We start from the raw sequence: 14,804 nt of genomic DNA, 5'->3' as shown, positions 1-14,804 counted from the left end.
GAACACATTTTAACTGCACACACAATACCTGCAGCTATATAGACCTTACCAGGCCTGGACAAAGGAGAGGAAGGTGGGGAGGGGGAATCAGAAATATTGTTTGGGGCTCTGCGCAAGGGAGGAGTGAAGTTTTAAAGCAGAGCTGTCTGAGAGTAGGTTACTCTTGTTCTGCAGCGGGGTCCCTTTTGAATATCTAGCCGGTCTAGGGCTTAGTTTCAACCAGCAGCACACAGCACCGGGCCTCCGGCAATGTTCCCCAACCGCCAGCTGTGTTTAAAAGGCGATAGCCACGACTGCGCCTCAGGCATCTTGTACATTTTATTATTATCATTATTGTTATTACTATTATTATTAGTTGTAGTAGTAGTAGTGGTGGTAGTAGTATTGCTATAATCATTATTGTTATTATCAAGTGTACCTAAATACACAGACAGATCTTGGTGCGTATTTTACGCGTCCTTCTCTCATTGCTAGAAATGGCAGAAAGACTTCCTCCTTCTTCTTCTTCTCCGTCTTCTTCTTCTTTAAAAAAGGCTGATCAAAGACAGGAGCACTTTTTCCTATCCCCCAAACGTTATGAAGTTATGAAGTTGGTAAATAATTTCGTAGAAATGCTGAGTTTGCAACAAATATTCTTTTCCCACAGCCACGCTCTAGCTCCTGCTGGATGTGTCCTACTGGCGAAGATCTCCAAGCTTGGTTATATTCATAAAAATTCGTGATTTATTTATCTATTTATATTTTTCAATTGAGACGGTTTCGGGCCCGACGTTAGAAAGGCTGCTCTCTAAACAAGATAACTTGTGTTATAGCGCCACCTTGCTTTTGGATAAGAGCGAGGAAGCGCGGCTGGTGGATTGAAGTCAATATGCAGGTAATTGAAACCAAATGAGAATGTGTGAGCAGGGAGCATTCCAGGAAGTAAATCTGCAGAGCCGATGCCAGTCAGAAACACAGGTGCTTTAAAGGAAAGGCTACATGAAATTGCACGAATTGTGAGGAATACAAACGTTTGCAAATATTACAAATGCATTTCTAACAAGCAATACGCTGAGTGCCTGTGTTCACCTGTGTTTCTTCTTTTAATTTCGTTGTACCTGTGACAATGACAATAAAGTTTCTGATTCTGATTCCGATTAACCTTAATCAGTCTGTCAAGCTTAAACTTGATCATTTTAGTCACCCAACAGAAGACACCATTTTTTTTCCGGATGCATGCAAATCAAAGTACATGCCTATTTGAAAAAAAAGCTCTTGTTGTGAGGGGTGTAGTTTGAACTTGAAACACAACCTAATATAATCCTGTGGCGCCATCTAGTGGCCGTCAATTATCATAAAATAGCTCCGAGTGGCGTTGGGGTTACTCAATTGAGCGCATTCAGTGGTTGACATGATACGACGACGTTAAGTAAGCAGGACTCGGTTTATTATGGAGAGTACAGGACAATAAATCGTCAGTAGTGATTCCGCAGAGAAAATAGTTAAATAGCTTTTAAGTGTCATCGGTCGTGTTTGTTTGCAACGATAAACGATAAAAAAAAAACAGAATAATAATAATAATTATTATTATTATTATTATTATTATTATTATTATTATTATGCGCAGCCGTATGTGTTTCACAACATAAAGAGATCTGCTCAGAACTGTAAGCCTACGTATGCGGCATCCGCGAGCGCATAACGTACAGTGCAGCAATAAATTGTGCTCGGTGGAGAACAAGCTGCAGTTGGTAGGTACCACACTGTTTATGTCAGTGGCAGACAGAGGACAAACTGAACGACTAAGGTTGTAAGTCGGATTGTTATTTTAATTCCGCTTCCACAGTCGACAGTGTCAGTGTTTTAGAGTGCTGCTTAAGATTTAATCTACTTTCAAAGTTTACGGGGTGACTGTTAACAGTGGTTTCGGCGATATTGTGTAACTTCTGAGTGTGTGGTGCAGCAGTGATGCTAGTTTGTGCTAAGGCTCAGTAAAGCAGTCTGGCTTATCTACTAAGCCAGACACACACACGCCCCTTTTTTCTTTAACGACTTCTGATCAAAAGCTGACAAACTACGGCTGCGGTGTGTGACAGCGGGAACATTCCTACAATGTTTTCACTTTTTCTGTTGGTTCCGTTAATGCTCAGTGACAGCTCTGTGTTGCAGGACTCGGACAGCTCCTTAAGTATTTTTACACCAGTAGGTCAAATTAGATTCACACCAGGAGGAGGTTTTAATTGAATAATCGATGTGCAACGCCAATAATGTGTTTGTTGACTCTCATAACTTCACGCTGTGGTCCTGACAGGTGTCCAACATGACTGTGGATTGGGTAGGATATGGATACGCCACGCTTGTAGCATCTGGAGGAGTCATTGGTTACGTGAAAGCAGGTATGTGTTACCTAAAATACTTAAGTTAAATAATCACATTTCTGTAACAGCAAGTGTTACTATTGGTGCTGTTGTCTCGTTGGTTTATATTTTCCTAGGTTCTGACCTCCTGTATGTTTGTTCTGTCAGGCAGTGTTCCCTCCCTAGCTGCTGGGCTGCTGTTTGGGGGCTTTGCAGGTTTTGGAGCTTACCAGGTCTCAAATGATCCTAAAAATGTTTGGGTGTCACTAGGTTAGTAAACTTTTTTTTTTCTTTCCTCAGCTTATGAAAAACATCATGTCAGAAAAAGCTGTAAAGTTTGAACACTGCTGTGCCATTTAAGCCGCAGTCTTGAATGTTAATTGAATAACTCTATTATGCCTTATGACCAAAAAAATACACTCAAAATGTTTAGTATGTGGACCCACATACTAAACTGCACACAGCAGCTGTATGTTCTGCATGTAAGTAAATGGTTTCTGAATATCTAATGTCTTCATTGCAAGTGCCTTCACTAACCTTTTCCGTCTCCTGCTGTCTGCCAGCTGCATCAGGAGCACTGACTGGTATCATGGGGAAGCGGTTTTATGGATCGAGGAAGTTCATGCCAGCTGGTCTGATGGCTGTAGCAAGGTCTGGTACAAGTCCAATCAGCCATTACTTGTTATCAAGTACCACAGATGAGGACAGTATTATTCCAAATATCTTAGTTTGATTTTGGGATATTATTTTACTTACTTTGCACACAGAAACAAAATTATTTCACAAAAAACAAAAACTACCATGGCCAAACGATTATTATTTCTATTTTTATATTATTATTTATAATATTTTGATTATTATAAATATTTCTTAGTCCGAAACCAGGGTTCTACCGATTGTCCTCTTTAAGACCATAATTTCAGACTTGTTTGAGTCATTCACTTGTGTCTCAGCAGTTGTTCTGGGGGTCTTTAGATACAGCTTGCTAGTTTTCTTCCCAGAGTCTTTGAAATCGTTCGCTTCCTACCTCTGCCAGGCTTGTTCTGCCTTGTGTGGCTCTTTCTGAATTTCTTGATGAGATTTCTCATGCCAGTTCTTGACATTTGATAACTTTGTGTATCCGTCGCCTACTTTTTGAGCATTAACAACTTTTTTTCTTTTCTTTTTTTTTTTTTTGCAAGTTTAAACTGATTTCTTTTGTTTTTGGTACGATGCTCTCTCAAGTGACAGCTCAAACCGTTGGAAGTTTTTATACTGTGTAAATAAAAAGACAACCTTCAGTTTTAACTTGATATTTTTCCAGTCTTTGAGCATTACAGAGTTAAAGCATGTCATTGCACATGTCAGTTGTCAGGGGGAGCATTAATATTGACCTGGTAACTTTTATTTTTTTCTGAAATAATTCTGTTATTGTGTGCTAATAGAAATAATTTATGGTTTCTAAAGAAGGCTAGTATATTTAGAAATGCTATGTTAATAAATCCCTTGCTCCATTTACAAAAAAAATTATCACAAAAACGTTTAATATCATCGAGGCACTAATAATTTTGTCCTCACTTCTATTTATATATTACATTGTAGCCAAGAAAGCCACATTTTACAGAGGATTTTATTCCCCCCCTTCCAGTAATCTGTATTCTTTTTTACTGTATACTTTGGCTCTTTGAATGAGGTCTAATGTAATCCTTTTGTTTCAGTGCTCTGATGGTGGGGAAGCTTAGCTTGGCGTTGCTCCAGAAACCTGTACAGTCCTGATGAAGTTAATATGTTGAAATATCAGTTCCCATCAGCTCCTGTGGCTCTTTTCAGAAGCACCCTCTCAGCATTTGCCATTTATGCCCAGAATCATGTCCTTTTGTTTAAAAAAAAAAGTGTAGATTTATGCAATAAATGTACCCTCTTGTTTATATAGTAAATAGTTGTCTTTTTTCAGTGAATGCACCTTTGAACTTGTTTATTTGTTAAAAAAAAAGTTTAAAAAAAATTCAGCTTACTCATTGATATATTACAAAGAGGTTTGCAGTTCCCTTACAGTTTTCAGAGTCTGCTGTGTTTTTATGACACTCTGGATTTTTTGTGTCACCTACTACATGCTGAATAAAAGAAGAGAGGATACAACATTACAGGAACCATTCATTAAAGACATTTTGTAATATGAAACTAGAGAAAAATAAATCTAAAGTTAAATAAAAGTTGAATTGCTGTGCTGGAGTCCTACTTTAAAAAAAGAAAGAAGAAAAAATCCAAACAATGACAATGAAATTGGCTCCCACTGTATCTGAAGGATGCAGTGGGATTGTCTTGAGGACAATACCGGTCCTGGTTAAGCATCATGGCAACCATCATCTCCAGAACACAGAGATTCAATGCACATACAGTTCGGTGCTACTTGTATAAACATAACAAAGAACGTGGGATGTCGACCTTGATATCTGAGCCTAAGCATAGTTAAGCAGCCTGCTCAGGATTCAATTGCTCGCCAAAGACTAACAAGCGGTAGTAGTTTGTAGCATGTGCTCCCCCAAACTACCGGTTTCCGCCATATTTGGATGTCCAGTCGACCCTCCCATGGACGGGCTGCACAGCAGGAGCTCTGGTCAGGAGGTTTCCGGAGTTTTTTCCCAGTGCTGATGAATAACTGCTGCCCTTCATCTGAGAGCTGTCTGTCCTCCTCTTCCAGGCTTCATATTCTAGAGAAAACAAATGTCTCTCTTAATCACCAGCGTCTTTATAGGTGATGCTTTAAAAAAAAAAAAAAACACAGCAACTATTTGAAAATGGCAATACCTTCACCAGTTTCTTTTAATGATGAGTTGGATATGGGCTTGAGTTTTGCAGATTTTGGGTTGTCTTTTATGTTATCAGGAGAAGAAGAAAGATTTACTAAAAGTGAAGAAAAGGGAGAAAGAAAGGAAACATACTCCCAGTAAATGTGATGCAGGTTTAAACAGAGGAAATTAGAAAAGAGTACAGGACGATCATACAACAGAATAGTTCAACTATAATACCAGAATTAATGTTTATGATTAGAGAAACAGAGCAACCTCTCAGACACGTGGGAAAGAGTGATTTTTTGTTCTCTCAGAGCAACATAAATGATTAAAAGTACCTGGCTAAAGGTCTCACAAGTTATTTTGTTGGGTTTATATAGAAAAAAAAAGAGTTATTTACTTGCATGCTGGCCAGCCAAGGGGGCAAGCTGGATTCTCTGTCCCACTGAGCCAACCTCTTTCTTTTGAAATGAAGAGATGTAACCACCAGAGAGGTTGTACTTGGTGCTCACAAAGTTCCCTTTAAGAAAATAAATACAGAATTCAACCAAAGGTCTGAAATTTCTTATTATTGCACACCCCAGATGTCCAACCAGCATTTATTAAACCAGTATTTATTTGCTAAAATGCAACATTTTTAAAAAAAACACAAAAAACTGATCTTGAAAACACAGATCTTCTCACAGGTGGCTTTACGACCACTAACTTTATGTGTGAACACCCGTGACATACTGGAACCACCGCATACCCACGAGGGGCACAAGCGGAGGAATAGGGTCGATTGATTGTCATTCAACATTTCAAAGAACACCATCGAGTCTCTCCACCACCAGTCAGAGATTTTTATCTCCATAATTACTCAAAAGCTTCATTGTTCCCTTAAGATGTTGTGGTTGTAGTATCATTTATCTTCTGTTAAGCAACTGGAGTTCTTCGTTCTCATGTTAACCTGCATGTTTACACCCTAGTTTCACGCAGAGCTTTAAGAGGCCGGTTTCTTTCACATGCAAAGTGGCTGTTTGAATATCTGAAACTTGCTACAGCATCAGCCACCACCCTGGTTGTTGGTTTATTTGATTTTATCCTCAAGCTATTCTATATACCGCCTTCAGAAAGGTTGCACTCCAAATAACTAATAAGGCTGCGAAATACAGCAAAAAAAAAAATCAAATGAAAACAAAACAACAACAAAAAACCCAGTCTCACTTAAATACCTTTGGAGAGATCAATTTTCTGCAGTATTCTTTCTTTGACCACAGTTTTGTCTGGTGGGCTATCCAAACACTTTGCAGCAGTATCTTCTAATCACATGGCCCAAAAAAAGTAGAGTTGGAGGAGATGCATGGGATCAGAGAGAAAGGAGAAAAGACAAACAATAAAGTAAAGGCGAAGAAGGGAAACTGAAAGCATTTTTGCTTTTTCAAAAGAAAAAAAAAGAAAAAAAACTTTTCATGCTAAATAACACATTTTCATGCAGAACAGGCGAGCAGCACTAAAACAAACAGTGCTGGGAGAATGGATGGGGGAGGGGTCTACAGCTGCAGGCCATTTAGGGAACACTTGATCTTATACCTACAGTCTTAATCTCATGAATAAGCAATGGAGAGGTAGAGACGAGGTAACAGGAAGAGACAGCAGTAGAGAGAGAAGACGAGGGACGCATACTGTGTGCCTGCCTACATGACAATTGATTTATGGTGTCCTAGGTCTCCAAAGTCGCACATGCCTAGGCTCACTAACTCTTTATCATAACTAATGACCAGGTGATATTAGCTTCATCAGCAGCACTTAGAACCTTAGTATAAGAAAGAGGACACCGTCGTATTATGTAACACAAGGTGAATTTGACAGCCGCCAGGTTTCCAGAGCAAGTCATGGTGTAGTCATTATTTAATCCACTGAGTGAGCAGGTTTGTTGTCTGTTGTCAAACCCAATGCTTGAATATTATATTTTTTGTATGTGTTTGTATTTTTCTGCCTTCGTACATTACAAAAAAATTTACACGCTGTCGGGCTGCTTCAATGTGTTACTGAAATCTGGAAACTTGAGTCCCGTCCACTGTGCACTATGCCAAACCTCTTAACACTGCTGCATTAGACATCATCAGTCTTTACCTGCGTTGGCTCTGGTGACAGATAATCCTCCCCCAATAGGACCAAGTGGTTTATTTACAGTGTTTGAGGAGTTCTCCCACAGGTCCCGCAGTGTCATGCCAGTCAGCTCCTTTTCTCCAGAGGAGGTCTGATTCTTGCTGATCAAGCCTTAAAGCCAACAAAATTACAAGATTAAAAATTTAGCCCTCAGAAAGTGCTATTTTCACAAAACTGATTAAAATGCAAGCAATTGGATTTTATAATAATAATTCAAACCACGATAAAAAAAATGAAAACTTTTATTTATTTATTTGTAACCAGAGAAGCAATGACCTATTTTAAACAATACAGATAAGACTACATATTAGTCTTACCAGGCAAGTATCTAGACTGGCTGAGATAGTGTTGGCGGGCCGCAGATCCTGGAAGATTAGAGTCCATTTGGCCAGTCTTTACATTGTTTGGTAGCTTGGTAACGGTACTGAAGGAGTATAGAGGTTTCTGCTCCTGGTGTCTGAAAACAAGGCATTACAGTAAGTTCTGAATATAAATGTGGATGTTGTGGAATGTATGATAAATATGAAATGTATTCAATATTGCATATTTATTTACATATATACTGTAATTTATAAACTGAAGCACATAGTATAGCAGCACATAGCATAGCAAATGCTTCACCAAGCAAAGTTTCCACTCTTCTTAAGCTTACGGTGGACATTGGTCCTTGGGGCTCTTCTCCTCCTCTGTATTCACCAGGCTGGGTTTCTTGGAGTTGGAGGCGGATGTTTCTGAACGATCAGATTCCTCCCAGCTGTCTGAGGTCTTGGCCACTGTCTGGCCCCAGCGACGGCGACCGCTCTTCAGCACACCCATCCCGACGCCACCAGCATTGTTCTCACTGCCCAGCGCCTTCTGCACAACATAGTAATGTCACGTTTGGGCAATGAGTCTTGCTGAATTAAGTTCTACTTTCAACCTCTGCATCTGCACCAGAACTTCTGCTCTTTCAGAGTACTCACTTATTCCAAACTGACTACTTTATTTTAAAAACTTTTTTTTGCAAGTATTTAATCTGACTTAATAAAGCTACTCACTGCATGGCTGAGGCCTCCAGGTTTACTCTCAGCCTGGGGTAAGGGGATCTGCTGCAGAGGCTGTTGATGGTTTCTGGAGGAGGTTGTGGAGGCTTTAGACTCAGAGGAAGACTGCTGCAGTTCAACTTTGTACTCAGAGGCCTGTTTTTGAGCAAGCGGCCTGTTCTGGACTTTCTTGACCTCCTGGCTCTGAGGGCGTGGCCCCAAGACCTGACCCACCTGGAAGTAAGGATAGCGCAAGGCCTAGCAAAGGAGAGGAAGGAACACAGATTATTATTCTGAATAATCTGAGGATATTCAATTACACTGAAAGAATATCCCTAGAAACAAGAATAATACACAGTCTGTACTTAAAAAAACAACAAAATAAAGCACATCATTGTGTAACTTGAGTCATTTAAACTTGCAGGGATGGTTTTCATGCACAATACAGAAAACATGCACACCAAACCTAAATCCCAGGGCATTTTTGAAACACCCCTGTGTACCATAGGGTGTATTTTATTCAGCAATTACAGTTTTCCACCATCTGAATCAGACAAGAGCTGAATGAGCTAAAATTAGATGTGCATCTGTGCATCTGAACAGAACCACCCACCTGGGAGCTGTTTAGGTAGAAATGGAAAAGCTTTGTCACTCCCTCTAACGGTGTTAGGCCTAACTTTCTCTCTGGAGTGTAAATTACAGTCAACAATATGATGGGCATATAATGTTCATAATGTGTATGCACATATGCAGAGAGGAAAAATGTTTTGCAGCAGAACTGAGAATGAAGTATGGCTTAGAGACTATTTAAAATGTTTAGGATTAACAGTGAAATCCCTGCAGTGAAAATACAGATAATCTGCATGAAGTGATGAGTGTTGACTGCAATGGAAACTGCTTCTTTGAGAACAGGTTACAGATTAATTTTAAACAACAGGCTAAAAAGGGTCTTTGTTAAAGAGAACAAATTAAGCCTGGAGTAAGACTTTACATGCCTACCTGTGCAGCAGTGGGCCTTTTTTTGGGGTCCCAGTGCAGCAGGTCCTTCATCAGGGTAATAGCCTCATTGCTGGCATTTGGAATAAGGGTCTTCAGGTGGGTCGGCACACATTGAGGAAATCGAAAGTTCATGGCAGTTGCTAGCTGGTGACCTTCTGGCCAGTCGGTCTAATGGAGGACACAATCAGTTGATTACATATTATCATTATTCAGCTGTGTAAAGGTTGTTCTGGACATTTTTATTTTGTCTTTTTAAATGTTAATAGTTTAAAATAGCAAAAGTCTGAGGCAAGGTTTTTACCTCGTCAGATACCTAGAGGTGGCGGCTGTTATGAGCCAACACCACGTAAATAAAACTGAACCGTATTGTGAATTGTGGCTGATGTCACAGACTAATCTCCTGGCCAGGTTATAGCAGGTTGCAAACAGAGTTAATAGTGATGGTGTTGGAAAGCCTTTTTAATCAAGTGTCAATTTGTTCAGCATGAACCACACTTAAAACTCTTTAGACCTTAGAGAACTAAGTAGGCTTGCATATTATTTATTCTAATGTGATTTAACTACACTAAGTATAGATATTTCATCTTTAGGAATAATGTTTCAGTTAAATTCAGCACTTGATAAGTTTAGAGTATTAATGATTGAACACATGAAATAAGCTCACCGACTGAGCTCAAGCATTCTCACCTCTCTCCTTTCACCTTGGTCTCACCTTTTTGACGGTGCCCAGGACTTGGCAGATCTTAAATATCTCGTCTACTTCACTGTTCCCAGGGAAAAGAGGTCTGAGTGTGTACAATTCGGCCATGATGCAGCCCACAGCCCACAAGTCAATGGGAGAGCTGTAGGTAGATGACCTGAGCAGGACCTCCGGAGCTCGGTACCTTGACAGACAGTCAAGAGCAGTTAGATAAACAGCTTGTAAAAGTCAGTGTAAAAATACATGGCCATATGGTCCAATGAAAAAAGCATAAAAACCATCATGTTAACTTTAGCTTAGCTCACTCTAACCAGTGCTTTCTTTTCTATCTTAAAAGTGTACCACTGTGTGGAAATTCCTCTCACCATCTCGTTGATACATAGTCTGTGTAGGGAGGTTTGGAGCGGATCTCTCTGGCCAGTCCAAAATCTGCTATTTTGACCAGTTCTGGACCCATGCACAACAAATTCTCTGGCTTCATGTCTCGATGGAAGAAACCTGTACAAAGGTTTATATCAAACTTTTAGCTACATTAATAGACTCCACTCAAATCATGACAACAGACTGGCACTATTTCCTGGTATTCTAAATCTAATACATAAAAATGTTATTCATAATTCAGACAGAACTACTTGTGAATGGGTGAATGTTTGCCTCACCTGTAACATTAACAGGCATTTGTATTCAGAGCTCAATGTATTTCAACATCATCATTTTAAATATACAAGTACCAGGGCTACAGTGCTTCAGTACGGCAGCTGTCACACAATAACAGTGTAATTTGGAGTAACATTAAATATTAAAATTACTCGTGCAGATGTTGAAAAAAAAGGCAGTCCATGTCATGTTACTAAAAATGTACTCTGCTGATGCAAAATATTTTCCTATGATGGAAGATTTTAAATGCAGTAGCAACAATGGCATATAATCCAAATGTGATTTACACTGACACCCATTTAAGTAAAACAAAACCAAATGACTCTTGATTAATCGAGTGTAGCTGAAGGAGTTATAAAGTTTGATGTCATAATAAAATACATTTTGGACTGCGCTGCTACAGAAAACAACTAAGAAAATACAAGGACATACCTTTTAGCAATAGAGAACATAGCACACACACATGCATGTGCAATATAATACTTTTGGTCTACCCAAGGGCCACAAGACTTTTTAAATATCACATACACCCAAACTGACAAACTACAGGTTAATCTACTGTTGAATGAGTAAAAGGATGACCAAGGAAAGCTTCTTACCATGTTTATGTACAAAAGCCAACCCAGACAGCACTTGAAACATGATGTTTCTAATTTCATTCTCTGAGAACATTTTATTCTCTCTAACAGCAAACAGATAGAAAAGGAAGGAAAGATGGAAGAGAAGAGAAATCAAAGTGTTAAGAGAAAGAAAAGTGGAAAAGTCTGCATTTTGGATATATGGAAGCACATGTGCACATTAAAACATGCAAAGGTTTGTATGACCAGGGTCTTTTTCTTTTGTTTAGCTGATCACACCATGCCTGATTAAAAAAAATCAGAGTCAAATGTTTAGAGTGCTTTTTAGTGTGCATGCATAGAATAAGTCATCCATACATCCATTCTTTACACAGCAGTGATACAGACCAGTAAGTAAAACAAGTGTTGAAGCAAGGCATTTATGGAGGGTTCACATACTACAAGAGTTTTTGATCGTTGATTGAAATAATTTAATGTATGATGGCCTTGTTTGCTTGCGAGATTCTTAAATATTGACATGCCTTTGACAGTTGAAATGGTCAGTGAATCTTGCAGTATGAACCCACACTCTCGTACGCTTTCAGGTCATGAAGAAAACACAGTACACCTACCATGTTTGTGAATAAACGACAGGCCTTGCAAAATCTGAAAGCTTATGTTTCTTATCACTGACTCAGGGAACAATTTTTTTCTGTAAACATAAAATCGATATACCTCCCATGAGCCAGTTAATGAAAGCAACATAACATTAACACCATTCTTTCTTACATTATACAGTAATCGGTAAAATAAATATATTTGACCACAAATCTGAGCAGCTTTAAAACATTAAATGTCTTTTTGACTTATTTGCTTTTGCAAATAAAAAACCTCAAGTTTGCACTGTAGGAGGTTTTCACACTAGCAAAAACATCAGGGCATCTCCCAGAGAAGGTGGCAGCTGTTTGCAAGAGAGAGCCTGATATAGAGGACTTACAAAGCTTTTAGAGGATGATATTGACAGACTTAAATAACAACCATTAGAGCCTATCAGATCAATCTGGTGTTAATCAGTGTGTGGGCCAATTGGCAATGACACTACACAACTGTGTTAAACAAATTCTTCAAACATTTGTATTGTGAAACATGATTTTTCTTTTCTTACCTGTCCTTCATAAGCTGGTACAAGTTCTCCTTCATGTACTCAAAGACAAAGTAGAGATGGTCATTCTCTCTAATAACCTCTTTTAGTTTCACCACGTTCGCGTGGTTCAGCTTCTTCAGCGACTGGGGTGACGCATGTTTGGAAAGATAAGAAAAACTGTCTCATGTAATGCGAAAATTTTCGTATATAACAAGAACACTTTTAATACAGATATCAAAATAGTTAATGTACTAATTGATGAAGTGTAGCAACTTCCACTGGTGCATGGTTATAACAAGAATTGCTCTTCCTTGGCTTCATTTAAGTGTGTAAGCCCTGGCTTCTATTAGCTGTTGATTTATACTCAACACAGCTCACTTTATAAGGTAAACTTGTTCAGCCTATAGTTAACACAAATACCTAATCAGCCAGTCCCATAGCAGGAACTCAATGCTGAAGTTCAGACTGAGCATCAGAATGGGGAAGAAAGGTGATTTAAGTGACTTTGAACGTGGCATGGTTGTTGGTGCCAGATGGATTGATCTGAGTATTTCAGAAAGTGTTCATCTCCGGGGGGTTTCCCATATAGCCATCTACAGAGTTTACAGAGAAAGGTCAGAAAGAGGAAATATTTGGCAGTTCTCTGGGAATTATTGGTCATATGTGAAAAGCCAGACTGCATGATCTGTGACACTATCATGTCAATATGGACCAAAATCTCTGAGGAATGCTTCTAGCACTTTTTTGAAGGCGCTATACCTCAAGTGGCCAGTGAGTGCATTCAATCAATGATTTTCTTAATGCATTACCAATGTAGTAGTGGAATGCCACCTTTTAATTTTCCATTGTACTCTTATACATTTTGACAATTTACATTTGCGTGAACATATCTATCTATTGGTCAATCTATGCAACAGTGGTCTGCGAGTAATGCTGTTATAAGGTGCTTCAAACAGGTGTATTAATATTACCATGCTTACCTTTACTTCTCTTAGGTTCATACATTCCTCCCATGAATAAAACTTCCTCTTCATTCTATGGAAGACCATTAAGGAATGTATACATCTTATTATCAGATCATCACATATGTAATCTTTTCAGGCCATATCTATTAATAAACATTATTATTACTTATTACAGCATTTACAAGACTCCTCTGTGCATCTCCATCAGTAACTTGGAAAAGTGATGAATGTAATGTGATAAATATTCTAATCAAGATTTTTCTGTACTTAAATTAAAATGAAAACATATTCTGATTCTGATGACCTACTCTGCTTTTTCACTGTTATCCAATGTGTGTTTAAAACAACACACCTCCTGTTATACGCTTGGGTTCTCTGATCAACATTACTTGTCCTTTCTTCTGGAATTACATAAGAGTTACAGAATGAGCCGATATCTATCCACAATGTCAGCAACCTGACACACCCCTCTACTTTCACTCTCTTTCACCGTCACCACATGTATTGTCTTGCATGGTAACCAAATGATCAACCAGTGGACGCACGTCCCCAGTTTCGCATCTATTATTGAACACTGCTGCTATGTTGCTGAAACAAAGCAATGTAGTTTGTTTGTCCTGGTGATGGCAGGTCAGGGGTTTCTAACTTTACAGCACATCTGTTTCGTAGTGTCACAACAAACATTAAAGAGAGCAACAAAGAAAAAGGCTGTGATGTAAAATGAAAACAGTCATATTTTGATTTCAAAGGGAACAATTTCTTTCTGCATCACAAATTTGAAAAAAAATGTAATAAAAAATCAACATCTACATGTAAAAACTTTAACAGATACACAAACACTTGATAGAAATGTGATTTTTCACTATGTTTTGTGAGTATAAAGGCTCTTTGGTAGCAATAGGGGATCTACGTTAGCATTAGTTATATATCTACTATAGTGCAAACAAGATTGTGATTTTATTTTGACATTATTAAGACTCATTGCTGATCAAATATGTACATAATATAGGGCTGCATGACACCACAACAATAAATCTCATAATATTAATATGTTATAAAGGCTGAATAGGGAGAGACAACCAAAAAATTAAAGAATGAGCAACATCCTCACCTTTTGATGGCTACAAGCTCTCCAGACTCATTGCTTCTTCCCATCATCACACTGCCATAGGTGCCATCACCCAGCTGCTTCAGGGTGGTGTAGCGATTCATCATTACTCAAAACAGTTTCATCAGCCTCTTTATCAGCTAACTTTATTATTGTGTGAGATGGGCTGTAGAAAAACACAGCCGATTCATCAATCAAATATCCTCCTTCTTCCTTCAAGTATTGTTCAGTCTTTGTTTCATCAGCCAGAATTCACTTCTTTTTTCCCAAAAGAAAAGATCGTAGTTTGGCCAATGTTTGTCTTTGTCAGCCAATCCTGGGAGTTTAATAAAGCTCATTTTGCAGTAACTGATCCATGTAAAAAGGTAGGGATCTCGGTCACGCAGTTGAACTA

The 14,804-nt window shown here is 38.7% G+C and overlaps 2 protein-coding genes across 4 annotated transcripts; one reads left to right on the top strand and one right to left on the bottom strand.

Annotated features, from left to right (window-relative positions):
* The first annotated feature begins 1,732 nt into the window (after nucleotides 1–1,732).
* On the top strand, nucleotides 1,733–5,145 carry tmem14ca (transmembrane protein 14Ca). Of its 3 annotated transcripts, none has more exons than XM_085362491.1 (5): nucleotides 1,733–1,789; nucleotides 2,291–2,375; nucleotides 2,505–2,606; nucleotides 2,900–2,987; nucleotides 4,034–5,144. In XM_085362491.1, exons 2-5 carry the CDS (start codon nucleotides 2,300–2,302, stop codon nucleotides 4,089–4,091), a joined length of 324 nt encoding a protein of 107 aa, XP_085218617.1. In that variant the 5' UTR covers nucleotides 1,733–1,789; nucleotides 2,291–2,299; the 3' UTR covers nucleotides 4,092–5,144. The 3 variants fall into 3 exon arrangements, with proteins under 3 accessions (XP_085218617.1, XP_085218618.1, XP_085218619.1); XM_085362492.1 differs by having other exon boundaries at nucleotides 1,743–1,786; nucleotides 4,034–5,145; XM_085362493.1 differs by lacking the exon at nucleotides 1,733–1,789 and adding an exon at nucleotides 2,053–2,181 and having other exon boundaries at nucleotides 4,034–5,145.
* On the bottom strand, nucleotides 4,863–14,517 carry mak (male germ cell-associated kinase). The gene is made up of 15 exons (XM_085362490.1): nucleotides 14,414–14,517; nucleotides 13,318–13,372; nucleotides 12,359–12,480; nucleotides 11,236–11,318; nucleotides 10,345–10,477; nucleotides 9,992–10,163; nucleotides 9,280–9,447; nucleotides 8,296–8,538; nucleotides 7,911–8,113; nucleotides 7,576–7,715; nucleotides 7,223–7,369; nucleotides 6,322–6,408; nucleotides 5,508–5,627; nucleotides 5,124–5,219; nucleotides 4,863–5,026 (listed from the first exon to the last, which is right to left on the bottom strand). Exons 1-15 carry the CDS (start codon nucleotides 14,515–14,517, stop codon nucleotides 4,863–4,865), a joined length of 2,037 nt encoding a protein of 678 aa, XP_085218616.1.
* Nucleotides 14,518–14,804: the final 287 nt, after the last annotated feature.

Source organism: Diplotaxodon limnothrissa, linkage group LG9, assembly GCF_057381915.1.
Source record: "Diplotaxodon limnothrissa isolate DT_005_m linkage group LG9, D_limnothrissa_male_GT1.1, whole genome shotgun sequence".
In the NCBI taxonomy this organism is placed as follows: Eukaryota; Metazoa; Chordata; class Actinopteri; order Cichliformes; family Cichlidae; genus Diplotaxodon; species Diplotaxodon limnothrissa.
Note: the sequence above shows the minus strand (reverse complement) of the source record. Positions and strands in the feature narration are given on the sequence as shown.